The following is a 23,043-nucleotide window of genomic DNA, read 5'->3' as shown; positions in this document are numbered from 1 at the left end:
ATATATTCATACATCTAAAAATAGTGGTGACAATACTAAATTAAATATAAATGTGTATGTATCTGTTCGTCCGAAAAATCACGATCCGTTCCCATTAATAAATAAAATATTGTTATGTTTCCCATTAGATAATAAAGTATTTTGATAGTTGTCAAAACGCATAATTTAATTATATTCTTTCACATCATTTGTTTTTCTTTTTCTTTTCACACTTAATCTCTATCAGCCAAGATTTTCTGTTTGTGTGCGAGTCATATTTGTTATAAAAAATGGTGATATTTTTATAGCAGAAGGAGGCATCTCTAAGGCTTTTCACTAAATATATATATATATATATATATATATATATATATATATATATATATATTTCATTTTTAAAGCAGAAGGAAATGCGAAAAAGGCTTTTAACTGAAGTAAATGCTCTCTATCGCTTTTAGTTGAATATAGCTTTTTTTTCGTTTAATTAATTTAATTCATTCATTCCCAAAAATATATGGAAGATTATTGTTTTGATACTGTTTCTTTTTCCCATCTCATGAAGATTTTAGTTTTTATTTGTGATTCATATATTCTGAAGGGAAATTATATGCTCTAATAAATGTTTATCTCAAATTGCTAAATTGTTCATAATTACTTAAATAATTGTTCCTTGACAGAGCACTAAAATTCTATGCCTGTTAAATGATTCTCTAAATTTGCTAAATTGCTCATAATTACTCAAATAATTGTTCCTTGATAGAAGACTAAAAGTATGCATTTGTAATACTTGAAACTGACATATCTAATTATGTAATTTTATATATAGTAAAAATTAACTAATGAAGTATTGGGTTCAAAATATTAATTTTAAAAAATTGTTGGACCTCTTTTTTTTCTTTGTTTTATTGTTTGGTATTATTATTTATTAATTTTTTTAATGCGACATGCTGCGCAAATTCTATATATCGATTCGATATTTCTTCCTAAATAAAACTAATATCGAAACAAACATGTAATAAAATTACACATTAATAAACAAATATCCACGAAACTGGAACTGAAGTTTATAGCGAGAGTTAAAACCTACAATAAATGTCATATTTCTGATATTTGTACCATATTCAAATAATATATAAACTCATAAGATTAATTCTCAAAAATTGCTTTCTTGCTTGAAAAAATACTTAGTTTTAAAGTGAAATTTTTTATTCTTTTTGTTAATTGCAATAGTGGACCAATCACTACATATGAATAAAGAGAAAATTGATTCCTTGATATTAAAAACAAATTTGGACAAGAAAAGTTTAGCTAAAATGCAAATACTCGGAAGTGAAAATGCATTAAAAATAGAAAATTCAAGAAGAGAGATGGGTTATTCCAAAGAAAAATAAATAGCAAAAATATAATTAAAAATGCTGCAAATGATCACTCAGAGATTAAAGTCAATGAATTCAATTTTGATGCTACTACAAAGTTGTAGTTAATCAAAAGATTAATTCGAAACTTCATTATTTCGAGTGTTTTTAAATTGAATTTATTCATATTTTTTCAATAATTTGATTTTTCTTCATTTGAACATTATTTTAAAATATCGACTCTAATGTGAATTTATTTTGATAGATTCAAACCATAAGTAAAGTTTATTTGCTCCGATTTTTAATTTTTTTCAATAATTAAATTCTACCTTACATTGAGTCGTCAATGTAAAGTAAGTGGATAATTTTGCTGCAGTTCACTGTTTTTGGTATCGAAAGCAGCAACAAGAAGTGTTTCACTTCTTAAAACATGTTACATGTGAATTTCATTGCTTCTTTTCTGTCCTTCCTGTATAATTGGTGAATTATACAAGGAGGTCTACGTTTTTTGTTATTATGAAAGTTATTTGTTGCAATTGTATTAAAAATTATTTTTTAAATGCTTTTTATTCATTTTTAAATTTATTTAGTTTATTTAAAATGTATGAATTCTTACGAAATATTAAATGGAAATCTTTATATACTGCCATTTTAATTTAATCCTTTACTTAACAACTTAATTTGAGATAATTTTTTTTATTTTATTTTTACACCATTAGATAAGTTTTGGTGCATAATAAGTCCAGAAATCAGAAGAGAAGTTATAAATGTTAATTAAAATAACTTAATTGATTGAAATAATATTTCGAAGTTTTAATTTCTGTCTTTAGTTCATATCTTCTACTTGCTATCGGAGTTATGCTCTTCGTGTTTTTTTTTTTCCGAATACCGTCAGAAAAAAATGGTTATATTACGGAGATATCAGCATTATCTCAATAAAAATATTTTTAAATAGATTTGGAATTTAAAGGGTTTAATATTGTCGTTTTCCCTTTCTTCGTGCTCATCGGGGATGTAAAGGGGTTCCATTTATTAAAGTGTGTGTGTGTGTGTGTGTGTGTGTGTGTGTGTGTGTGTGTGTGTGTGTGTGTGTGTGTGTGTGTGTGTGTGTGTGTGTGTGTGTGTGTGTGTGTGTGTGTGTGTGTGTGTGTGTGTGTGTGTGTGTGTGTGTGTTTAATAATTTTGTTTTGAAATATTATACATTTCTTGTATTATGTGTGTGTGGTACTGAATTTTATTTTGAAATGTAATATATTTCTTGTATTATGTGTCCGTTCACGTGCGTGTGTGTATTAAATTTTATTTTGAAATGTAATACATTTCTTGTATTATGTATGCGTTCACGTGCGTGTGTGTATTAAATTTTATTTTGAAATATAACGTATTTCTTGAATTATGTGTGCGTATACGTACGTGTGTGTACTAAATTTTATTTTGAAATATATTATAATTCTTGCATTTCGATTATGCAAAATTTCTTTGTATTTTCAAAATACTGAATTACTCCAGAATAGATTTAATGAGATTATATCTAAACACATTATTTTTTTCACCTTCGAGAATAAAAACGATATTTACTTCTGTACAAACAAAATATCACTTCTCTGATACATTAGGAAACAGCAATCAATTCTTCAATTTGTTATAGTTAAGCTTTAAAAGTCTTCGCGCCATTTTAACCTCTTTAGAAAGAAATTGTCTTCCATTCTTCCAGACCCAAGCCAAGAAACCTAAATATGCTATTATTTCGGCAGAAAACGCGAACAATAAACAATAATAATAAAAATAGATTACCTATTTCCATTTCAACTAACATGGTTCAGGAGAACGGAAAAAGATAATAGTCGCCATTTTACTTTGTAACATAGAACGAAAAAAAAATGTCTCCTCCAATACTTAATACTGTCACGTTCCTCTGAAGCGCGTCATTTTGCGCAAACTCATAAATGAGTTTTCCTTTTCCCTCACTGCATTGTTTTTATTTCTCTGCAGGCCACATTCCACTGAAAATGTGTATAAAACAAAAGGTATTCTTGTAATTCTTCAAGTTTTTCCTTCGTTCTTGTATCTTGAATTTCCTTTATGGCTTACTTTACGGATAATAGAAAAGGACTGAAAGCCCATTGACTTCAAAGTAATGGTTTGTTTGCCAAACTATCAGTTCACGTGTAATAGTAAATTATTTTATCGGCTTCAAATCGTTCTTCGAAGCGAAAGAGTTGGAAGCGGAATTCTTTTGGCTCTGGAAATGTTTGAAACGAGTATCGAAAATGTAATTTTGGCGAAAATAATTCCTGGAGTTTTCGATAAATGTAACATGAAGGACTCTCCCTAGAATTGCTATCGAGGCAATCAGGAGTTCTGAAGATGAAATTCAGTGAATTCTGATTAAAACATCCTCGTTTAAAAAAAAGGGAAAAAGTTTGGATCTTTCTTATCTTTATCTTTTTTCATGAAAACTTTTTAACGTTTTTTTATTACTATTATTACTTGTCTTCTGCTTGATATATCATATGTCGTCTTTTAAGTGGTAATTAAAAAAAATCCCTCTTATAAAATTGAATTGGTGGATTTTTCTATTTTATAAAAATAAATTTCTATGTTTAATGCTATAATCTTTATATTAATACATATTAAGTAGTAGTATATTACAAATGTTACTTGCAAAATTTAGTAAATCGTATTAATTATATGTACATATTTTTAATATTTGATTAATATTTTTTCTTTCTAAATTATTTTTACTGCGGTTATATACCTTATAATTACTTTAAACAACGAATTTAATTTAATTGAAATTACATTTATTTTTTTTTAATTTCCTTTAAATAATTTTACATAATTAAGAAAAAATATGTAATAAATTTACATAAAGGCATTACTTACAGGAGATGTAATGCCTTTATTTTAAATTCCACAATTGAAAAATAAAAGATTATCAAAAATCTAAGTTTTGAGAGATGAAAATTTCCTTTAGTTATCCCAAATTTTTGATAATTATTTTAAGAGGGATATCTTAAATTCTCTTGAATTTCTACTTCCTTATTTAAAATACTAAAAGAAATGCAGAAATAGATCCCCTAGCAACAATTTACTTAGTTTATTTTATATATATAAAAAAAGAATACGCTTCTAAATCCTGGTATTGAACATTCCTGAATACCTATGATGGTACTAGAAGCAAGGATGAATTATATTATTTTATTGCAGACATTTATTCAATAATTAGGTTATTACTATTTATAATTATATAGATAAAATGCGAACAATTACTCATTATTTACCATAAGAATTAAATTATGAAGAATGTATCATTATAAAAATTATTTGCAAAAAAATATTAATCAAATATTTTTTTGTAGGAGCATTTCTCATCCCGTACCTTCTTATGCTATTACTGGCTGGAAAACCTTTATATTTCATGGAGCTAGCGTTTGGTCAATTTGCGGGTTTAGGACCACTTGCTATTTGGAATTGCCTTCCTATAGCGAAAGGTAAAGAAAATTTTATTTTCTGACAGAATTCCATGTATAACAATGATTCTTTATGCCTTTATTTGTTACCATTTTTATTCAATTTGATTAAGGCTTTCCCACCATTTTTGTTTAAAGATAGAACTGGCAGGCTGTCTAAAAATTTCTTTTTCTCGTTCGAGTGCAACTCAGCATTTCTTCGGTTCGAAGAGCGCCAGTCTGTCACTTTAAAATTCTTATCTCATTCATATTCATGTCACCATAAATGTTTTGCAATCCTAGCGCATTTTGATTACAAGGCTCCTGTTGTTAGTGATTTCTATCTATCTTGTTCTATATTTCTATCTTGTTCAACGTTCAAATGCACTGTATTCCTTGTTTCATAGCGATCTGTGCAGTATTATTTGAGTTTTTATAGTTGCTATGATAACGCAATTTTCCTGAAAATTGAAATGTAATTAATAGAATTAATTTTCCTTTATAAAATTTTGTAAAATGAATGGATTATCATCGACTTCTTAAAAATTTTATTTGAATATTTTACATATTTGAATACAAATTTTATTTTCTAATAAAGACTGGTTAAAAGCTTTAAATATATACCTAAATATTTTTTTTTTCTAAAATATTTAGGTGTATGCTCAAGTATACACCTAATAAAATACCAAGTAACCAACTATATACCAAGTTAAATATTTAGGCATATTTAGGTATTTTTTTTCCATGTGTGAACTTGACGTTGTTTTGGTTAAGGTTTTTGAAGCACTGACAGAAAATTGGCGATTTATCGCTTTTGAGGCATCAAGCTTCCGTTTTCGGGGTTATTAGAAAATGATAAAGAAGGTTGTCAGATTTGGAGGCTTATCGCCAGCAAAATATTACAGCTTATCGCGAATGTCCGCCATGTACCCTATTATCTTGTCTGGCCAATAAAGGGCAGGGTCGTAAAATTCATCACCTAAAGATGCAGAGATAATAAAATGGGAATTAACTCGAAACAGCGAGGGGGAGGTATCGAGTGTTATATAAATTTTGAATTTTTGTGGTTGACAATAAAGATTTTGGAGCTCGATCAATTTTGAGATGTAAAATCAAAAAAAAAAAAAAAAAGTTGAGTAATACAATAGTCATGCGATCATTCCAAACCAGTTTAAACCAGATTTTACTGGGGGTGAGAGGGGAAGGGGAATCGAAATAATGCTTTGGAGCTTGAACAATTTTGAGATATAGGAAAAAACCTTCTTTTTTTAAATATCAACGCATTCGTAATATGATAATTGTTTCAAACTGGTTTAAACTGGTTAATGACTTAAAATAATTAATACAAATAATGACTTAAAAAATAATAATGCTCTCACATGATAACATGAAATTTCAGATAGCAGATTTCAATTATTTTTTTTCACATTTCTTTAATTGTTAATTCATGTTCTGTAATATCTCAACATGAATATTTCTAACATAAAAAAAGAACATCTCTCGTCTATCTTGGCAAGAAATCAAAGTTAAATCCACATAACGATCGAGAAATCTCAGTTAACATTTCGAAAGGATTTATTGCGTAATGCAAAACTGAAATTGTTACAACTTTCTACTGTCATCACAATCATTGACAGAAAAATCAAATCTCGCAATTATTATGCAAATGTTTCCAGCTTCCCATTCAGTTCGAAAGTCATTCGCTCTATCGTCACAAAGCAATAAAGGGCAGACACATTTCGAACTTTTGCTTCAATTCTAATTCCAGTTATTTTCCAAAGAAATATATTAACAAGAGAAACGTAACGTTGATGGCCCTTTGTCATTAGCTTGACTACTGATCTACGGAAACTAATGTCTAATTTATGCTGATTACTATTCTCGAAGAAATTTGATAGCTTTTCTCTGTAATTATTGCTTCTCGGAAATATATCGTAAAGAAGAAAGAATATCATTAATAAAGTACTTCTTTCTTTACTTAAAAAATGAATATTGGCTTAATTTCAAGTGCTGTTATTTTTTTTAATCCTCTTGTTTCTTTATTTAAACTTGAAATGTAGTATGCTATAAATAATTATTACTCTTGATGATTTATGAAATAAATTTGAATTATTTGAGACGGAATTTAAATTAATTGGCATGTGATTAAATGTAATTATATAAACTTCATTATGTTCTTTATTTGAAAAATTCATATAGCTTCAGTAATTATAGTATATTATAAATAGACAGCTAATAGAAGCTTGAAGAATTTTGTAATTTCTTAATTGCATAGTAATCATTACCAAACGAATTTCTTACTTTCCATGGCGACTATGTGATAATGACACATTATTTTTTTCCTTTCTAGTCAAAGAATTTATATTTTGAATGTGTAAAAGTGTTTGTAATATTTGTTAAAGAAAAAGGTTGCTAACATCCTTTATAAAATTGATTTAATCTGAATAACCTCAATTTTGTTAGGGAAACACGGTTGAGAAACTTGTTATTTCACTAAGCGACTTTTAAATTCAAGAATAATTTTTCATGAGAATCAATGACATTTTGTAATAATGGTTTACTTTAATTTTTATTCACAAATTTAAAAAGAAGATAATTTCTATGTTAATTCATTTTTATATATGTGTATCTACTTACTTATTTCATTAATAAAATAATTAAGTAGATACATCAGATAAAAAATAAAATTTAAAGATGGAGGGAATTCACTTTTACTTACATATTGTTAATAAAAGAATATCTGAATCATATTATATATATAATTAGTTCAAACCGGCGTAGAAAATAGTTCAATAAAAAAGAACGTTTCAAATCGGTTCCAATTTTGTTTAAACTGTAATTTTTCAAAGAAATAAATGAGAAATTGTTTAATTGTTCTTTATTTTTATTCGATTTTATCAATTTTGAAAGATTTTGGAAGAAAATTTTAATTGGTAATATTGTCAAAGCATTCTACAGTTCATTTCTTCTTAAAATGTAAGCGTAGATTAGAAAGGAAAAGAACTTATTAATGTATTTCAAGACGCTAATATCTAAACAATATCAACTTGAACTATTAAATATAATGTTGAAATTAAATTAAATTCAAGGCTCTTGTAAATTATTTTAATATATAAATCCTAAATACTTGTTTACATTTTAAAAATTTCGTCATAAGTGACAGATTGAAAAGTCTACTGAAGTTCTTACATATTTTTGTACATTGAATTTATAGACAGATTGTTGATATCACCTCTTAAATCTTAAAACATAATAAAAGAAAATAATCAGTCCTACTATTTGTTGAATATATTTTAGGTTTATTATTCAGTCAAGTGTTAATTATATATACACTGAAACATACGCAAAAGTTTACTAGTTAATTTTTAATAAATTAATATTAGTGAATGGAATCCCTATTAGAAGTTATAGCTATTTAATTTAAAATACCTTAATTATTTTGAGCTTTATTTGAATATAAAGAAATTGCATTCCCAATAATCACACTTCTTGATTAAATAGCATTCTATGCAAGCAGTTATTGAGCATACGATAATTTTATAAGATATAAAAATATAAAGCCTTTTTATAAGATATAAAAATATCTCAATTGTTTTTCCAGTTCTATCCACCAGACTTAACTAAGTGTGTACTGAAATTGGCTACGTTTCTTAAATTTAGGTATAGGTTACGCAATGGTAACCATTTCCTTAGTGATCTGCATATATTACAATGTAATCGTATGCTACACAGTGTTCTACATAGCATCTACTTTCCAGACAACGGTTCCTTGGGCCAGTTGTCCATCTTATCCAGAAAACACCACAAAGTGCCATGTCAGAACTGAAGGAGTAAGTGTGCAATATTTATTAAAATCTTTCAATTATATTATTATAATTATTAAAAGTATAAGTTTTATTGATGGTAAATATATTTATGGCTTCAAAATTTACTTCTTGAAATGGGCATACGTAAGACGACGTAGAACTCTATTAGGCATTTTTGCAAATTATTTATTTAGTCATAAGAATTTTTTATTAATATATATTAGAGTATAAATACATCAAAGACCTATAAAAAATATTTTAAAACAAAATACATTATTTTTTAAAGAAAACAACACTATTTTTTTTAATTTAAAAATATTTTCCGACGATTTCCTTGTCAATTTTCATTTGTCTTTATTATCGTATAAAAAAACATTTGTAACAAAACTGGATATGATAGTATGTATTCAAGAAAGTTTATTTCATGAAATGAGCATACGTTAGGCATTTTTTGAAATTACGGAATTAGATAATAAATTTTATGTATATATATATATATATATATATATATATATATATATATATATATATATATATTGGAGTATAAATGCTTCAAATATCTTTAAAATACATTTTAAAACGAAACACATTATTTTTTTAAAAAAAAGAAAACAATATTATAATATTTCAGACGATTTTATTTTTAATTTTAACCCATCTTTAATTTTAACCCATCTTTAATTTTAACCCATCTTCTTAACTTCATCTTTTTTTTATTATAGCATAAAAATATAATAGGAACAAAACTGGATACAATTTGTAATTCCATTTAAAAGTTCTTTTTTTTTGTATTTTAATATTTGTATACAGACTAATTAAATTTTCATAAGAATATTGTGTAAGACTAAATTTAAATGCACTTCCAACTATCTAAAAGAATTCGTATCATAAAATGTATATCCACATTTATTTTAATAGTTAGCAGGAATCTTTAATATAAATTTTATATAATTCCCTCAAGCATTAATACTCCTGGAACATTTCAGTAACAAATAAATTTTAATAGAAACATCGTTTTTTTGAAAAAGTCATTCAAATTATACTTGCTCCTTTCAGCAAATTAGATTTTCATTATATTGAGAAATACATTTTATAATACTATTTTAATCACATATAAACATATGACTGAGAAAAATAATATTTTAACAGTGTTATATTTTCATAATTTTTTTAATTTCACATTCATTATAACCTTAAACAATTAAGTAGTGTATAAAGGTATTACTGCATTCTCCTTCTTACTAATTGCCACCCTTCTGCCATAGACTTTTGTTCTAATTGATAGCTATTAACGATGAATAAATATAAATTATCAATTTTTTTTATCTTATTAGTATTAGTTAATCTTATTTGACTTGCAGAGAATTTATCAATTACTAAATTCAAATTTGTTTACGCGATCCAACTCAATCAAGTTTAAAGACAAATTTAATTTTTAATGAAAACTATTCTGCATTGGATGATTGTCAGTTTTCATCATTTTTTATCCATCTAAATTTCTGCAATTTACGTCAAGAAAGCAATTAAATTAGACATTAAATAGGAATTTCTCAGTCAGTTAGGAAAACTCTATCATTTTTAAAAAATATTTTATAGTTTTAAAAAAGACCAAATTTTGTAAAAGTCCAAATTTTGATTCAAGAGACCGTAATTTTATCATTTAAAGTACTTGAAAGTATTCAAAAAGATTGATGTTCAGAATTTTATACTTATTTTACAATCTAAATTTTTAAAACTGTTCTGTTTTAAAAGCAAATTTTTAAAATTATAGATCAGTGTATTATTAGACTTTTTAACAAAAATTATTATCGAAATAGAATAACATAGATGTTTTTCGGTTCATCATGTCATCAAGAAACACTAGGAATTTAAAAAATATTTTTATAAATCTATGTAATTATTTTTGTTTTTAAAAATCCATGCTGATTTTTATTAATAACTTTACTAGGAAACATTTTTCTCAACTCAAAAACATTTTATGAACAATAGAAACAGAATTTCAATAAACATTCTTTTTTAATCCCCAACGGTAAGAAATATGGCAGTGCAATACTGCAAACAAACTCAAAATAAAAGATAAAAAGTAATTTTTGTAAAGATATTAAATATCATTCAGTATTGGACGAATCCCTATGTATCCGTTTAATAAAAGGATGCATCTCTTTATTCAGGAAACTAAATCCGGATTATTCTCTTGATGAGAAATCGATTCCATGGAAAAAGAGAATTCAATTCAGTAGAGAAAAAAAATATGAGAGCCTAATTAATTTGGCTAATCAATTCATTAGGACCATTCCTCTGTTTGAACAAATGATACCATTTTTATAAATGAGGATTTTTTTTTAATTCAAATCGAAATTGTTACCTTGGTTGTTTTTTTTATTTATTTATTTTTCTGAAGGCTACTTAATAAAATTAGGCGTAATCCTAATGCTTTATTTATTATTCATAATTAATTTTTAGCATATATAACATTTTCTCCAAAAATTTTTATTCTGTTCAATAATTTTCGTTTAGGTAGTAAGAAAATCAAGTTCCATTTCCATTAATAAATCAAACATTGTATGTTCCCCCATTAAATTATCAAGTATTTTGATAATTATCAAGGCGAGTAATTTAATTATATTCTTTCACATCATTTGTCTTAATTTTTTCTTTTCACTCTTAATCACTATAAGCCGAGAATTTCTGTAACGATATGTGTGAGCACGTGCGCGTGTGTGTGTGCATGCTTGTTGGTGTACTTGTATCAGTGAAGCTGTATATATATCCTACTTTATTTCTATTCTTCTTACTCTAACTAAATAATAGATTACTTTTAAATATGATACGTTTTTGAAAATTTCTTTTAATTCATACTGGAGAATATCACTGAATTATTCCAGATATTAATGTGTGTGTGTGTGTGTGTGTGTGTGTGTGTGTGTGTGTGTGTGTGTGTGTGTGTGTGTGTGTGTGTGTGTGTGTGTGTGTGTGTGTGTGTGTGTGTGTGTGTGTGTGTGTGTGTGTGTGTGTGTGTGTGTGTGTGTGTGTGTGTGTGTGTGTTATTCTAATATACTTTGAAGAAACAATAGGTTTAATTGAAAAATCTTTATTTGGTTTCTCACTATTATTAATTATAATTTTTAATATAATTATTAATAGAAGTTCTTTTAGAGTTATTGCATAGCAAAGGAATTTTATTCTAATAAAGAAGTTTATAAGCTTTCTTCTCTAGCCCAGTTGTGCTTTTAAAGAATCTATCAGTTGCTCTACCAAGCTATGGCTAAGCAAAGAAACTTTACTCAGATATAGAAGTCTATAAGCTTACTTTTTAATTGTGTTTTTAACGGAACTATCAATTGTTGTAGCGAGTTATAATTAAAAAATTTCTTTATCAGCGCAAAAACTTTGCACTGATAAAGAAATTTATAAGCTTTTTTCTCTAATCATGCTTTTAATAGCATTATTATAAAACTCTTAGACTTAAGAGAAGAATTACTCGTTTATTCAGGTAGGCTTCTGGAGGTTTTGTTCAAGTGAAAGAAAAATGGGGACAATTTCATCTGAAAGTTCTTTAAAAATACCCCTATTTATTAGATATGAATTTCACTTCTACATCAAATTGGAGCAAGTTGTCTCAAGGTTGCTTTGAACTGCAAATAATATCATACTTCCTCCTTCGTAGAACTGTTGACTTATGCATAAGTTAGAATCTTTCGCCCAAGTGAATACAACACCACTTTTATAAAAAAGAAATTTAAAATATATAGTTTCTTCTGCCATTTGAATAAATTATAAATTAATCTGCTCTAATACTCTTAGCTTTCATGTAAAATACAGTTAAATTTACAATACCTGTGAACAAAACGCCCAATTATTTTTCAACAGACTTTTCTACTTATTCCATGTTTGTTTGTTTTTATAATTCTTATAAATTTATCTTTAAATGGTTTTAAAAATTGAAGCAAAACTATGGAAACTATAGTTATAATCATGTAGGTTATAAAAATGTACATTTGATACTTAAATAACTTCAAAGAAATAAAACCCGATGTCTTCTTTTTTCTAAATAGTGGTATGAAATATAAAGGTAATGTTATTTTAATTCAAAACAAATAATAAATATGACAAATCGAATTAAAGTGTAAGTTTTCCTGGTATAAGAATATATCATTAAGCCTACATTTTCTTATTAAATAAGCCCACAAATTTCATACGAGTTTTTAGTATTAGCACCAAATACCCTTGCAGTCGCTATTTAAGATTTATTCTCAGGATTAAGAATAAACTCAGTTCAGACTTCAGTTAGATATGTATTGAGTAATAGCTTAACCTGATTGAAACTTTATAATACAAATGAAAATTGTCGAAAGATTGTAAGCCATATTTTGTTGTTTTACTTTTATTCAAGGAAATTTATTATAAAAATACATCTAATACTAATGATGAAAAGTTAATCAGAAGAAATTTAACTGATCTAAAATTTAATTCTTAGAATCTTGTGAAATTGGCATTTTTATTAAGGTTAATCTTTTCTACTATTTTTATACAAAGAGATATATTGAAACACGTAACTTTAATAAAAAAAATAAAATTTCATTGAATCAAAATAAAGATATTATTCTCTATAAAATAAAAATTTAAGAAATATTTTTAAATTTTAATTTAACCCTTTCTAGGACCATGGGAAGTATGCTTCTCACCAAATTCATCAATCTTTGTATGGAATTATGTAGTTTTGCTTAAGTTCTGACAATTTTTTCAATCAGACAGAAACTTAAATGCTTCATTTCTTTATGTCACACAAAATGGTGTGTCTTGATTTGTTACTTAATTATTAATTAACTAAATTAATTAATTAATCAAAAAAAATTATCTAATAAGCTAAATGAGTCACTTTTCTTAAGCCAATCACAATCCTAAAAATATTTTAATATATTATAACTAGAAAAAAATAGCCCTTTAAAGGGTTAAATAATGATAGCTATTTATGACGATATAAATTTTAAAAAGTATTCTTTTTTAAAATTAACATCGTCGTTTCATCACTATTGTAAAATGTTGAGAATGAGATATCTATCATCAAAAAGACGAATTCGTCTGTCAACAACACGCGCCAAATTCGCACTCGCATTTCATCTTGTCATCAAACTATCTCAATCTATATTTAGAGTCTAGCTTCCATTTTGAAAAACATCTCTTGAAAATAAGTGCACAAAAGTATTTTGCATCAGACCTTTCTTGAAATGATTCAGTGCATTAGAAAATATTTCTAAACTTATATATTTCATATATGTTTTTGTAATATTAAAAACCGACTCGATGCAAATTGAAATACTTCATTGAAAATCGTTAATTAGAATATACGATCTCAGAACTTGAACAGAACCCTGCTTTCAAATAAAATTAATTATTCAAGCGGATAATTTTTTCTTTAACTGTGATTGTATTTTAAAAATATTCATAAATAATTTATTATAAAACATATAATGATTATATGCAAATTTAAATATACAGTTATCAAAATGAATTAATTTGAAAAATTAATGAAAATAACTTTGTTTGTCACAAAGTTACTTAATTTTTTTTCAGAAAAATCTATTCAAATAATATAAATTACTTTTTGCACTAAATTTAAATTGTTATTATACAAGGATATGAAAACGCATGTGTAATTTAAGAATTTGGAAAATTAGTAGGTAAACGCTTTATTGATTTATTGATTACAATTCTTCCTTTGAAAACCTTTTAAGTAACCAGATCATTCCAACTATTGACATAATTGGAGAAATTAGTAAAAAATGTTTTGTTTCCTAAAAAAGTGGTTACATTTTTTTAGAAAATCTATCCCAATAATGTAGACTACTTACTTCACAAAATTATTTTTTTTTTTACACAAGGATATGAAAACATATATGGTGCAATTTAAGAATTTTGAAAATAATCAAAAACCACCTTAATAAATAAACACCTCAATAATTGAAGAATAGTTCTTTATTTGGAAATTATTTTTATTAGCTAAAATTGTTCCTAAAAAATTGATTTGGATGTAAAATTATATAATATAAAATTCACTATAATATGTTAATTTTACGAGAAAATTTTTATAAATGATAACATCCAAGTTAATTATTCGTAAAAGATCCTACTTCGTATATTTTTGAGATATATTAAAATTACCGAAAACATAAATTTCCACATTAACAGCCTTTCGGCAATGGCAGGCGTGTTAATATTTATTTAATTTGTAATTTTATTTTATTTTTGACTTGATTTTATTTGTTTGAAGTCCTTCACAGAAGAAAGCTCTACGATATGAAACCTTGATTGTAAAAGAAATAAGAGTTTAATAAAGAATAAAGAAAGAATAAGAATAAAGAAAGACTTACGAGTTTATTATTTTAATTTATAATCCTTGAGCATTTTTCAGGTAGTTTGTATAGTTAAAATTCCTTTACATAAGCTTTATACTTCTAGTTTATTACGATACTTATATTTACTGCAGAAACTAATATAAAAGATTTTTCTTCAGTTTAATTGCAACTTTTTAAATAGAATTCTCTCTATATATATTTTAGATATCAATTCATGCTTATTTTACGGTATAAAATTTTAACTGATTTTTTTGTAAAATTTTAACTTATTTCAGGATAATATGTCACATGTAGGTTCCAAGTTATCAAGTGAAATCTATTGGGAGTAAGTAAATATTTTATGTTTACTATAAAATTATTTAATGATTTCTAATGCACAGTAAATGCTTTTTTCTTTGCTCTAAGTTATTGAAATGTGTACTTTAAAAAATGCATGATTATTTTTCTTTGTTTTTTAAAGCTGTGAATGTATTGTAATGTATTATTTTACATATCATGCATATAATGCAATTATTTCAATTTTTATTCTATACAAGATGATTGCTTATTTTTAGGCAATCATTTTATTCATCTCACAAAAAAATACATCAAAAGAAAATTCAAAATATTCTTAATGTCTTAAAATTGTATTTGAAAGCTCTAAAAAATGTTCTAGTTTAGTTTAATCATTTCCACATTTATTTCATAGCTAAATATACTACATGCTAAAGTTTTTTTTTTAGTTTTCATTTACTCAATATTTAAAAGAAATCAAGTTTACTAATCGAAATAATCTAGAAAATCGGTATTAATGTTTACTGAGTGGGATGTATAAAAAATGTTTTTATTCTCTGAACAAATATTTGGTAAGCATTTATACCACCAAATAAATGTCAATAATTATTTGGTGAATGCTATTGTAATCTATGAGCCTGTTTAATTCTATTTAAATAGAAGACTCAATTAGTATTTTCTTTAATATTACCAAACTCGTCTGTGTTTACAGGACTTGTTTTCTATTGCCAAAAACACAATTTTATAATAAAATTTTTTTTAAAAAAACCTGTTTATCCCTAATACTAAGGGAATGTATTTACAAATCATTCTTTATCAGCTTTCACACTTATATTCATTTATCAAAAGAGTTTACAGATTCAAATAAACAACCATTGAAACAAACATGAAAATAGTAATATAAAACAATACAATAGTTGGGAATGCGATTTTTGAGTTACACTATTGTACATGCAAGTAATAATTATATAAAAACGAATAAAGGGATAAAAAATATTTTTAATTCAAAATTGATGATTATTTTAGCTTCCTATTTGCTTCTTAGCATGAAACTAATTTATAAAATTTGGTTGTAATAAAAACTGAAACTTTTATTAAACTTTAATTATTTAAACTTTTATTTATAGCATAGGCAAGAAGAATAAATTATATGTAACTTCATAAAACTTGCGAAGTGAAATTTAGATGGTAAATTACGATTTCTTTAAATAAAAGCAAGCCTTATGATGTTTTACCGATTTTAATTGAGATGCGTTGGAGACGTCTCTAGTAACTAAAACTGATTTTTGAAATTAAAATATTTTTGAATAGTTAGACGAATTAAAATTATTAATGTATTTTCATTAATTTATTATTTAAATGCTACTTGAATTTGCGAAACTCTATTGTAATGTATGAAAAAGGAACTACGTTAAAATTCAACATTTCTTGACATCTGTTCGAACAAATCAGCATGAGTCAAATAAATGAAAATGTGCTCCTCCATCTCAAAAATAATCGATTTATCCATCAATATATGTTTCCGCTTTATAAAAATTAATTTATTAGCATACTAAAATGTGCAGACGTTTTATTTGCTTAGTTAGAAATGTTAACTAATAGTCATAAATGGTTTGTTAACTAAAACAAATATTTAAGCAAATATTAAGTTAGCAATGATTAAAATTTTAATTTGCAGTGGTCTTTTCTTGCTTAGTATATATGACATCCTGAGAAAGAGAATCAAATATCTTGAAAATTATTAAGGGGACAATGGACATTATTAGACACTTTTGAAACTATTAACTTAATATTATGAAATTTTTTATGCACATGTTTTAAAATATAAATACGCGTAATATCTTAAAATAACTCTTTAAAATAAGATATAATATTTTTTAGAATTAAAAAGTATATAATTTTTAAAACGTTGAAAATATTCCGGGTGACTTAATTACTTTTATTTCATTTTTTCCCTTATTACCCTATATAAATTTATTTGAAACAAAACTGTGTATATTTTTGTAATTCCAATTAAATATTAATTTTCAGAAAATATTTTTATGCACATGAACTGTGCATTTTAAATTGTAAATAATTATATATATTTAAATAGTAAATAATAAATATTTTAATAGTAAATAATAAATATTTTAATAGTAAATAATAAATATTTTAATAGTAAATAATTGTATATTTTTCTAAAATGTAAATTTTTAAAAAAATAGTGAAAAAATGTATGTTTTTCGGAAATAAAATCGATTTTTAAATACTCAAAAAAGAGCTCGAAATTTAAAATACATACCCTATTTTTTTTAATGTTTAACCGAAGTCTTTATTATCAATTCTATTTAATTTCCTCTGAAATTAATTCACATGAAACATTTCAAAGATATTTAAATCTAATTAGAATATCATTTTGAAGAAAGGTCTTTAAAAATTACTTTTTTCTTCCTCTAAGTTTTTAAAGTATTCGTTTTGCTGATCAATGCATTTTATAATGCATTATTTTAGTTGAATATAAATGATGAATATTTGGTAATGAAGCAATAAAAATAAAATTTCATATTTTCGTGCATTTCTCTTATTTCAAATTCCACTGATCCTTTAATCTCTAATTATTTGGGTAAAAGAAACGAATGTCTTGCGTACAATAACTCGATTACCAGTTTTAAAATTTTTTTTTATCTTTATCCATATTTGCATATTTCGGAAAGGAATTGATATACATAATATTTCTTTCTAAAAATACGCAACTATTATACCCATCTTTATTTACATAGTTCGTAATCCACATATCAATCATTATTCGGTTGCACTTTGTCGATAAAACATTTTTTTCTAATTGTCTTCTGGAAATGTTTGCTTTTTTTCTGAATTTTAAGAAGTTTTTGAATGAAATATTGTTTTGTATAAACAGTTTTAATATTGTTTTGTATAAACAAGTGACTTTTCAAATGATATCAATTAAACTTAATTACTTGATTTTTATATATTAGATATTCTAATTAATCTTCTGATTAAATTCTTATGAAGTGGATATTCTGATTAATGTGATTAATATTTTATGTAGTAGATATTCGGATCTTTAATATCTAATATCTATTTAATATATTGTTCTTTAATATCTAATAAAGTATATATTATAATTAATATATAATAGATATCCTGATTAATATCTTATATAGTTGATATCCTGATTAATATCTTATATAGTTGATATCCTGATTAATATCTTATATAGTTGATATCCTGATTAATATCTTATATAGTTGATATCCTGATTAATATCTTATATAGTAGATATCCTGATTAATATCTTATATAGTAGACATCCTGATTAATATCTTATGTAGTAGATAACCTGATTATTCTTCTTATTAATACCTTATGTAGTAGATATTCTGATTAACATGAATCTTCACATTTTGTTTTCCTCTTTTATCTCGTATGAATAAAAAAAAACACCTTCTACAATTTATGTTTTTATAGATATTATAATGCGCTACTTGTGAGTGTTTATATCCGGGTATTTGGTTTAAAAATAAAAAATAAACAGGAATGTTTTAAGTGCGTGTTAGTGACTTGAAAGCAATTTGTTTTAAGAGCAGAGAACATTTCTATCCTCCATTTTTCTGTAACAGCTTTATAAATATAACTCTTTAAAAAATGGGTTTTACGATAAGGTTTGGAGTTGAAACGCTCCAGGAACACAACGTGCGTTTTTAGCGAAGAAATAAAAATGGCACGTTGGATTCTTCCAAAATGAACGGAAGTATTTTTAACGCACCAGAATCTAACTCAGAAGTGCCAATACTTTTGGCTTATTGCCATCCGAACCATTCAAGTTGGCAGGAGCTGTCCCCGAAGTAATTCATATCCCAAAGCACTTTTTTTTTAATATTTAGCTCTTTTTTCGTTTTTCCTGAGAAAACTTACGAAGCCAAGGTTTTACCACCTCGAGGCTCCAAGAAATGAACATTTAGAAGTAAAAAAAGAAATCTAATAAAAATCTCGCAAGAAATCTAAACAAACTATATGACAAGCAGCCAATTTTATTTTGCGTCATTTCCTAAAGTTAGAATTTGTGAATATTTTCTTGAGGTAATTGTGGAGGTGGAAGAAGCCTCATTTAATGAGATCTTAAAGCATTTTATGAGACAGTTTGAAAGGAAGAATATACTATGGTAGTTTTTTTAGAAAATTTATTAAGTGAGAAAGACATTATCGAATAATATAGTAGAAACCATCATTTTCATCAATGGCTGTAGCATTGTGTCTGGTACGAATTCTTTTAATTGAAGTTTCTTTAAAAATAATGAAGATTTGTGGAGAAAAAGATTGAAATAAATAAGTTGCCAAATAAAAAATTGAAAATTGTAAACTAAATTGAAACAATTTTAATATCTACCCTTATTACATAAAATTTAATGAGATCTTTAAGCGTTTTATTAAACAGTTTGAAAGGAATAATATACTACAGTAGTTCGTTTAGAAATTTTATTATGTAAGAAAGATCTTATCAAATAAAATAGTACAAACCATCATTTTCATTAATGGCTGTAGTATTTTCTCTAGTATGATGTCTTTTTTTTAGTTGAAATTTCTAGAAAAATAACAAAGATATGTGAGGAAAAAGAATGAAATACATAAGCTGCCAAATACGAAGTTGAAATTTCTTAACTGATTTAAACAATTGTAATATCTTCCCTTATTATATGAAATTTAATACCATTTCAGTTTCAAGAATCAGATGCATTTTTTTCTGATCATTATGAAATTTAAATTTTTTTTTAAAATTCGTATCAGAATGTTGGAAAAACATATTATACAACTACTGTATATTCTGTATTTGTCGATATAGAATTACATAAAAAAAACTTAATTACGCTTGTTATTTAGCAATGCATTGTGATCTTATGCTATGCTACAACTTTCTATCACACATCTTCCCGAAAATTTAAAATGCACTCCTAAAATAAATCGGCATTTATTAATAACATTTCATGTTTATCTTGCGTACAAGAAATAACTTCTATTTTATTATAGGATGATAAACATTATCATACCTTAGTGGATTTTTACACAGCCCTAGAGATGCTCACTTTGTGCCTCAAGGCATTTGAAGTCACAAAATCCTGTTGATGCAGCTTTCAATTATAAGCCAGTATCGATAGTGTGACATTAGATAAGACAGGAGTCCTATCTCCGAAGCATTTATACTTGTGATCTCATTTTATTAAATTGACTTCTGTTATCATTGGATCTTAGAAAAAACTCTAAATTTCTATAATGTTTTAATAATTAATTTCGGCTCAGCTCCTGTATACGGCCTTCGCCAAATTGGCGAGAAATTTGGCGATAAACAGTAATTTCTGACTTATTGAGCACCAATAACACACATATAGAATATTCTCACTTATTAGTAATAAGACTTAGAATTTGCCTTAAACACTGTCTGTTATGCTGGAATTTTTGAAGGAAAAATTTGGTTTGTTTATTTTAATTTCATAATCTGAAAACTGAAAAACATTATCAATTATCATTACGTTACTTTATTTTCAGAAACTATGTGCTTAATTTATCAGAAGGTATCGAAGATCCAGGTGGAATAAAATGGGACCTCAGCCTTTGTTTACTTTTCAGCTGGATTGTTGTTATTGCTTGTCTCCTACAAGGGATAAAAACATCCGGAAAGGTCTGTTAATTTAAAAATTATATGAAAGTAATACATAATATATTTGGAAAATGGATGCTTTTACGGCAACTTTATACTTAACTTACCTCAGAATTCCATTCAAGAAGAAATGGTTGCTAAAACAGATTTCATTTTCTATTAATGATCTGTATATTATATTAATTCTCGATGTATTAGGGTGTATCGAAATATTTTTTTTAGAAATAGATTGTGAAATAGCTCTATTAAAACTCTCGAAAAATTTTAACAATTTCGTTTGATAACTAGATTAAAAAAAGATAAAAATATATATTAAAAATTGATTTCGTAACTAGTGTCGCATACAGAAGAAATGCTATCCAATAGATGAATTCGGAAATTTTTTATCAATTTCACCCATTACTTAGTCGCGGTTCTCTGACATTAACAAAATTTAGAAGATGATGAAAAGTTAAGTTTTTGAAAGAAATATAATTTGAAAAGTAATTCTATAATCAGTATTTTTAATAGCAAAGGTGCTTTGTTAAGTACCGTGCGATACCTTGTTATCGAATTTTTGTGAGCTTTAACTAGCCCAATGCACAACTTTTGCGTACTATACCAAAATCAATTCCACAAAAACATTTTGTAGTATATTTTGTTCTACTCAACTGTGTATATAAAAACAAAGAAAAACGTTACCTTAAAATGATGCGTTTCAATTACAGACTCACGTTTATTAAAATGTTTTGAAATTCTGACGCTAATGATGAAAAAAAGATGGTTATGCCTTTTCAAAATAGAAAGTTCTATTCAATAAAGCTTTCATCATATGATGCAGAATGCTAAATTGTTTTCAAATGAGGAATAAATATTTTCAATCTTTATCAACTTACTAATCAGAAATTACGCCTCCCTATGTCAGGAATAAATTGAAATTTTACAAGATTGTATATAAAACAACTCATGAAATTAATGAAACCAAGATTGATGAAATAATATTATAATGTTTCAAAATAGTTGCAAACTTAGTTAAACAAGCATGTTTATCTAATTATTTATTTATTTTTCATAATTATTCATTTTTTAATTTTTTTCCAAAATTCAGAATATTCTAATTAAGCTTAATTGATTATAATTTAATACAATAAAATAAATGAAAGAAAATTAAATTTAATTACTTATAAAAACTTATTTAAAGAAGGAAAAAAGAAGAAAATTATTTTTTTAGAAAATAACGTACCTGAAATATGAAACAGAATTCATAGACACTACAATATAATACAAATAAAAAAAAATCGCATCGCATTCTATATTATTCATTAACAATATTCTTATATCTAGATATCAAAACTAGGCAAATTAAATTCCTTTTTTTTTTAAGAAAATATATAAAATATTTTTTTTCTAATCCCAGGGATTTTTCTAAGCCATCTATTGAAAAGTAGGAAATATATTTCTCTAACTTTTTTAACTTTTTTTATCGTTGTTCAGTCTTAATTTATTGTGTTTTCTTAAGAATTTAATATGAATTTCAGTTTCAGATAGTTATGAATTTGTTTAATGTCTGTATTTTATTTATAGGTTGTATATTTTGCAGCTACATTTCCATATATTGTACTTATAATTTTATTAATCACCGGCCTTTTACAAGAAGGAGCTGTAAATGGAATTCTGTATTTCATTTCTCCTAATTGGAAAAAGCTTCTAGACATAAAGGCAAGTATAAGTTTATATAATTATTACTAAAATATGTTACTTTCCAGCTCATAATATTATTTTCTGCAGAAATTTTAGTCCAAATTTTATGTAAGTTTTGAATTTTCCTAGTATAATACATAAAGTGCTTTGAAAAAAAAAATATTACTTTATAAAAAATTCTAATTTAAAAATAAACAATTACAATAATTGTAACTCGCATTTTTTAATAACAATAATGATATAAGTAATTGATACCAATAAATATTAATCAACAAACCCTTTCAAGATTTTTTATAACTTGTATCGCAAAAACTATAGGCACAGGAATAACAAAGCTATTTGCAAATAAATTCTCAAAATAATTAAAATTTATTTGCTTGGAAACCTCACCAATACAAAGTAAGTAACGATGTGAATTACATGCAGAGAATCATAGCCACGATATTTGAATTTTTACCGCATCTAAACAAGAAGTCAGCAAATATC

General features: G+C 25.5%; 1 protein-coding gene across 2 annotated transcripts in view; it reads left to right on the top strand.

Annotated features, from left to right (window-relative positions):
- The window catches only part of LOC129963083 (sodium- and chloride-dependent glycine transporter 2-like), an 83,240-nt gene that overhangs the window by 5,788 nt on the left and 54,409 nt on the right, over nt 1-23,043 (top strand). For both annotated transcript variants that reach the window (XM_056077118.1, XM_056077120.1), the window contains exons 3-7: nt 4,697-4,828; nt 8,447-8,616; nt 15,224-15,273; nt 20,766-20,898; nt 22,441-22,575. In XM_056077118.1, coding sequence (XP_055933093.1) covers nt 4,697-4,828; nt 8,447-8,616; nt 15,224-15,273; nt 20,766-20,898; nt 22,441-22,575 — 620 coding nt within the window. The remainder of the gene's footprint in view (nt 1-4,696; nt 4,829-8,446; nt 8,617-15,223; nt 15,274-20,765; nt 20,899-22,440; nt 22,576-23,043) is intronic.

Source organism: Argiope bruennichi, chromosome 3 (assembly GCF_947563725.1).
Source record: "Argiope bruennichi chromosome 3, qqArgBrue1.1, whole genome shotgun sequence".
NCBI lineage: Eukaryota > Metazoa > Arthropoda > Arachnida > Araneae > Araneidae > Argiope > Argiope bruennichi.
Note: the sequence above shows the minus strand (reverse complement) of the source record. Positions and strands in the feature narration are given on the sequence as shown.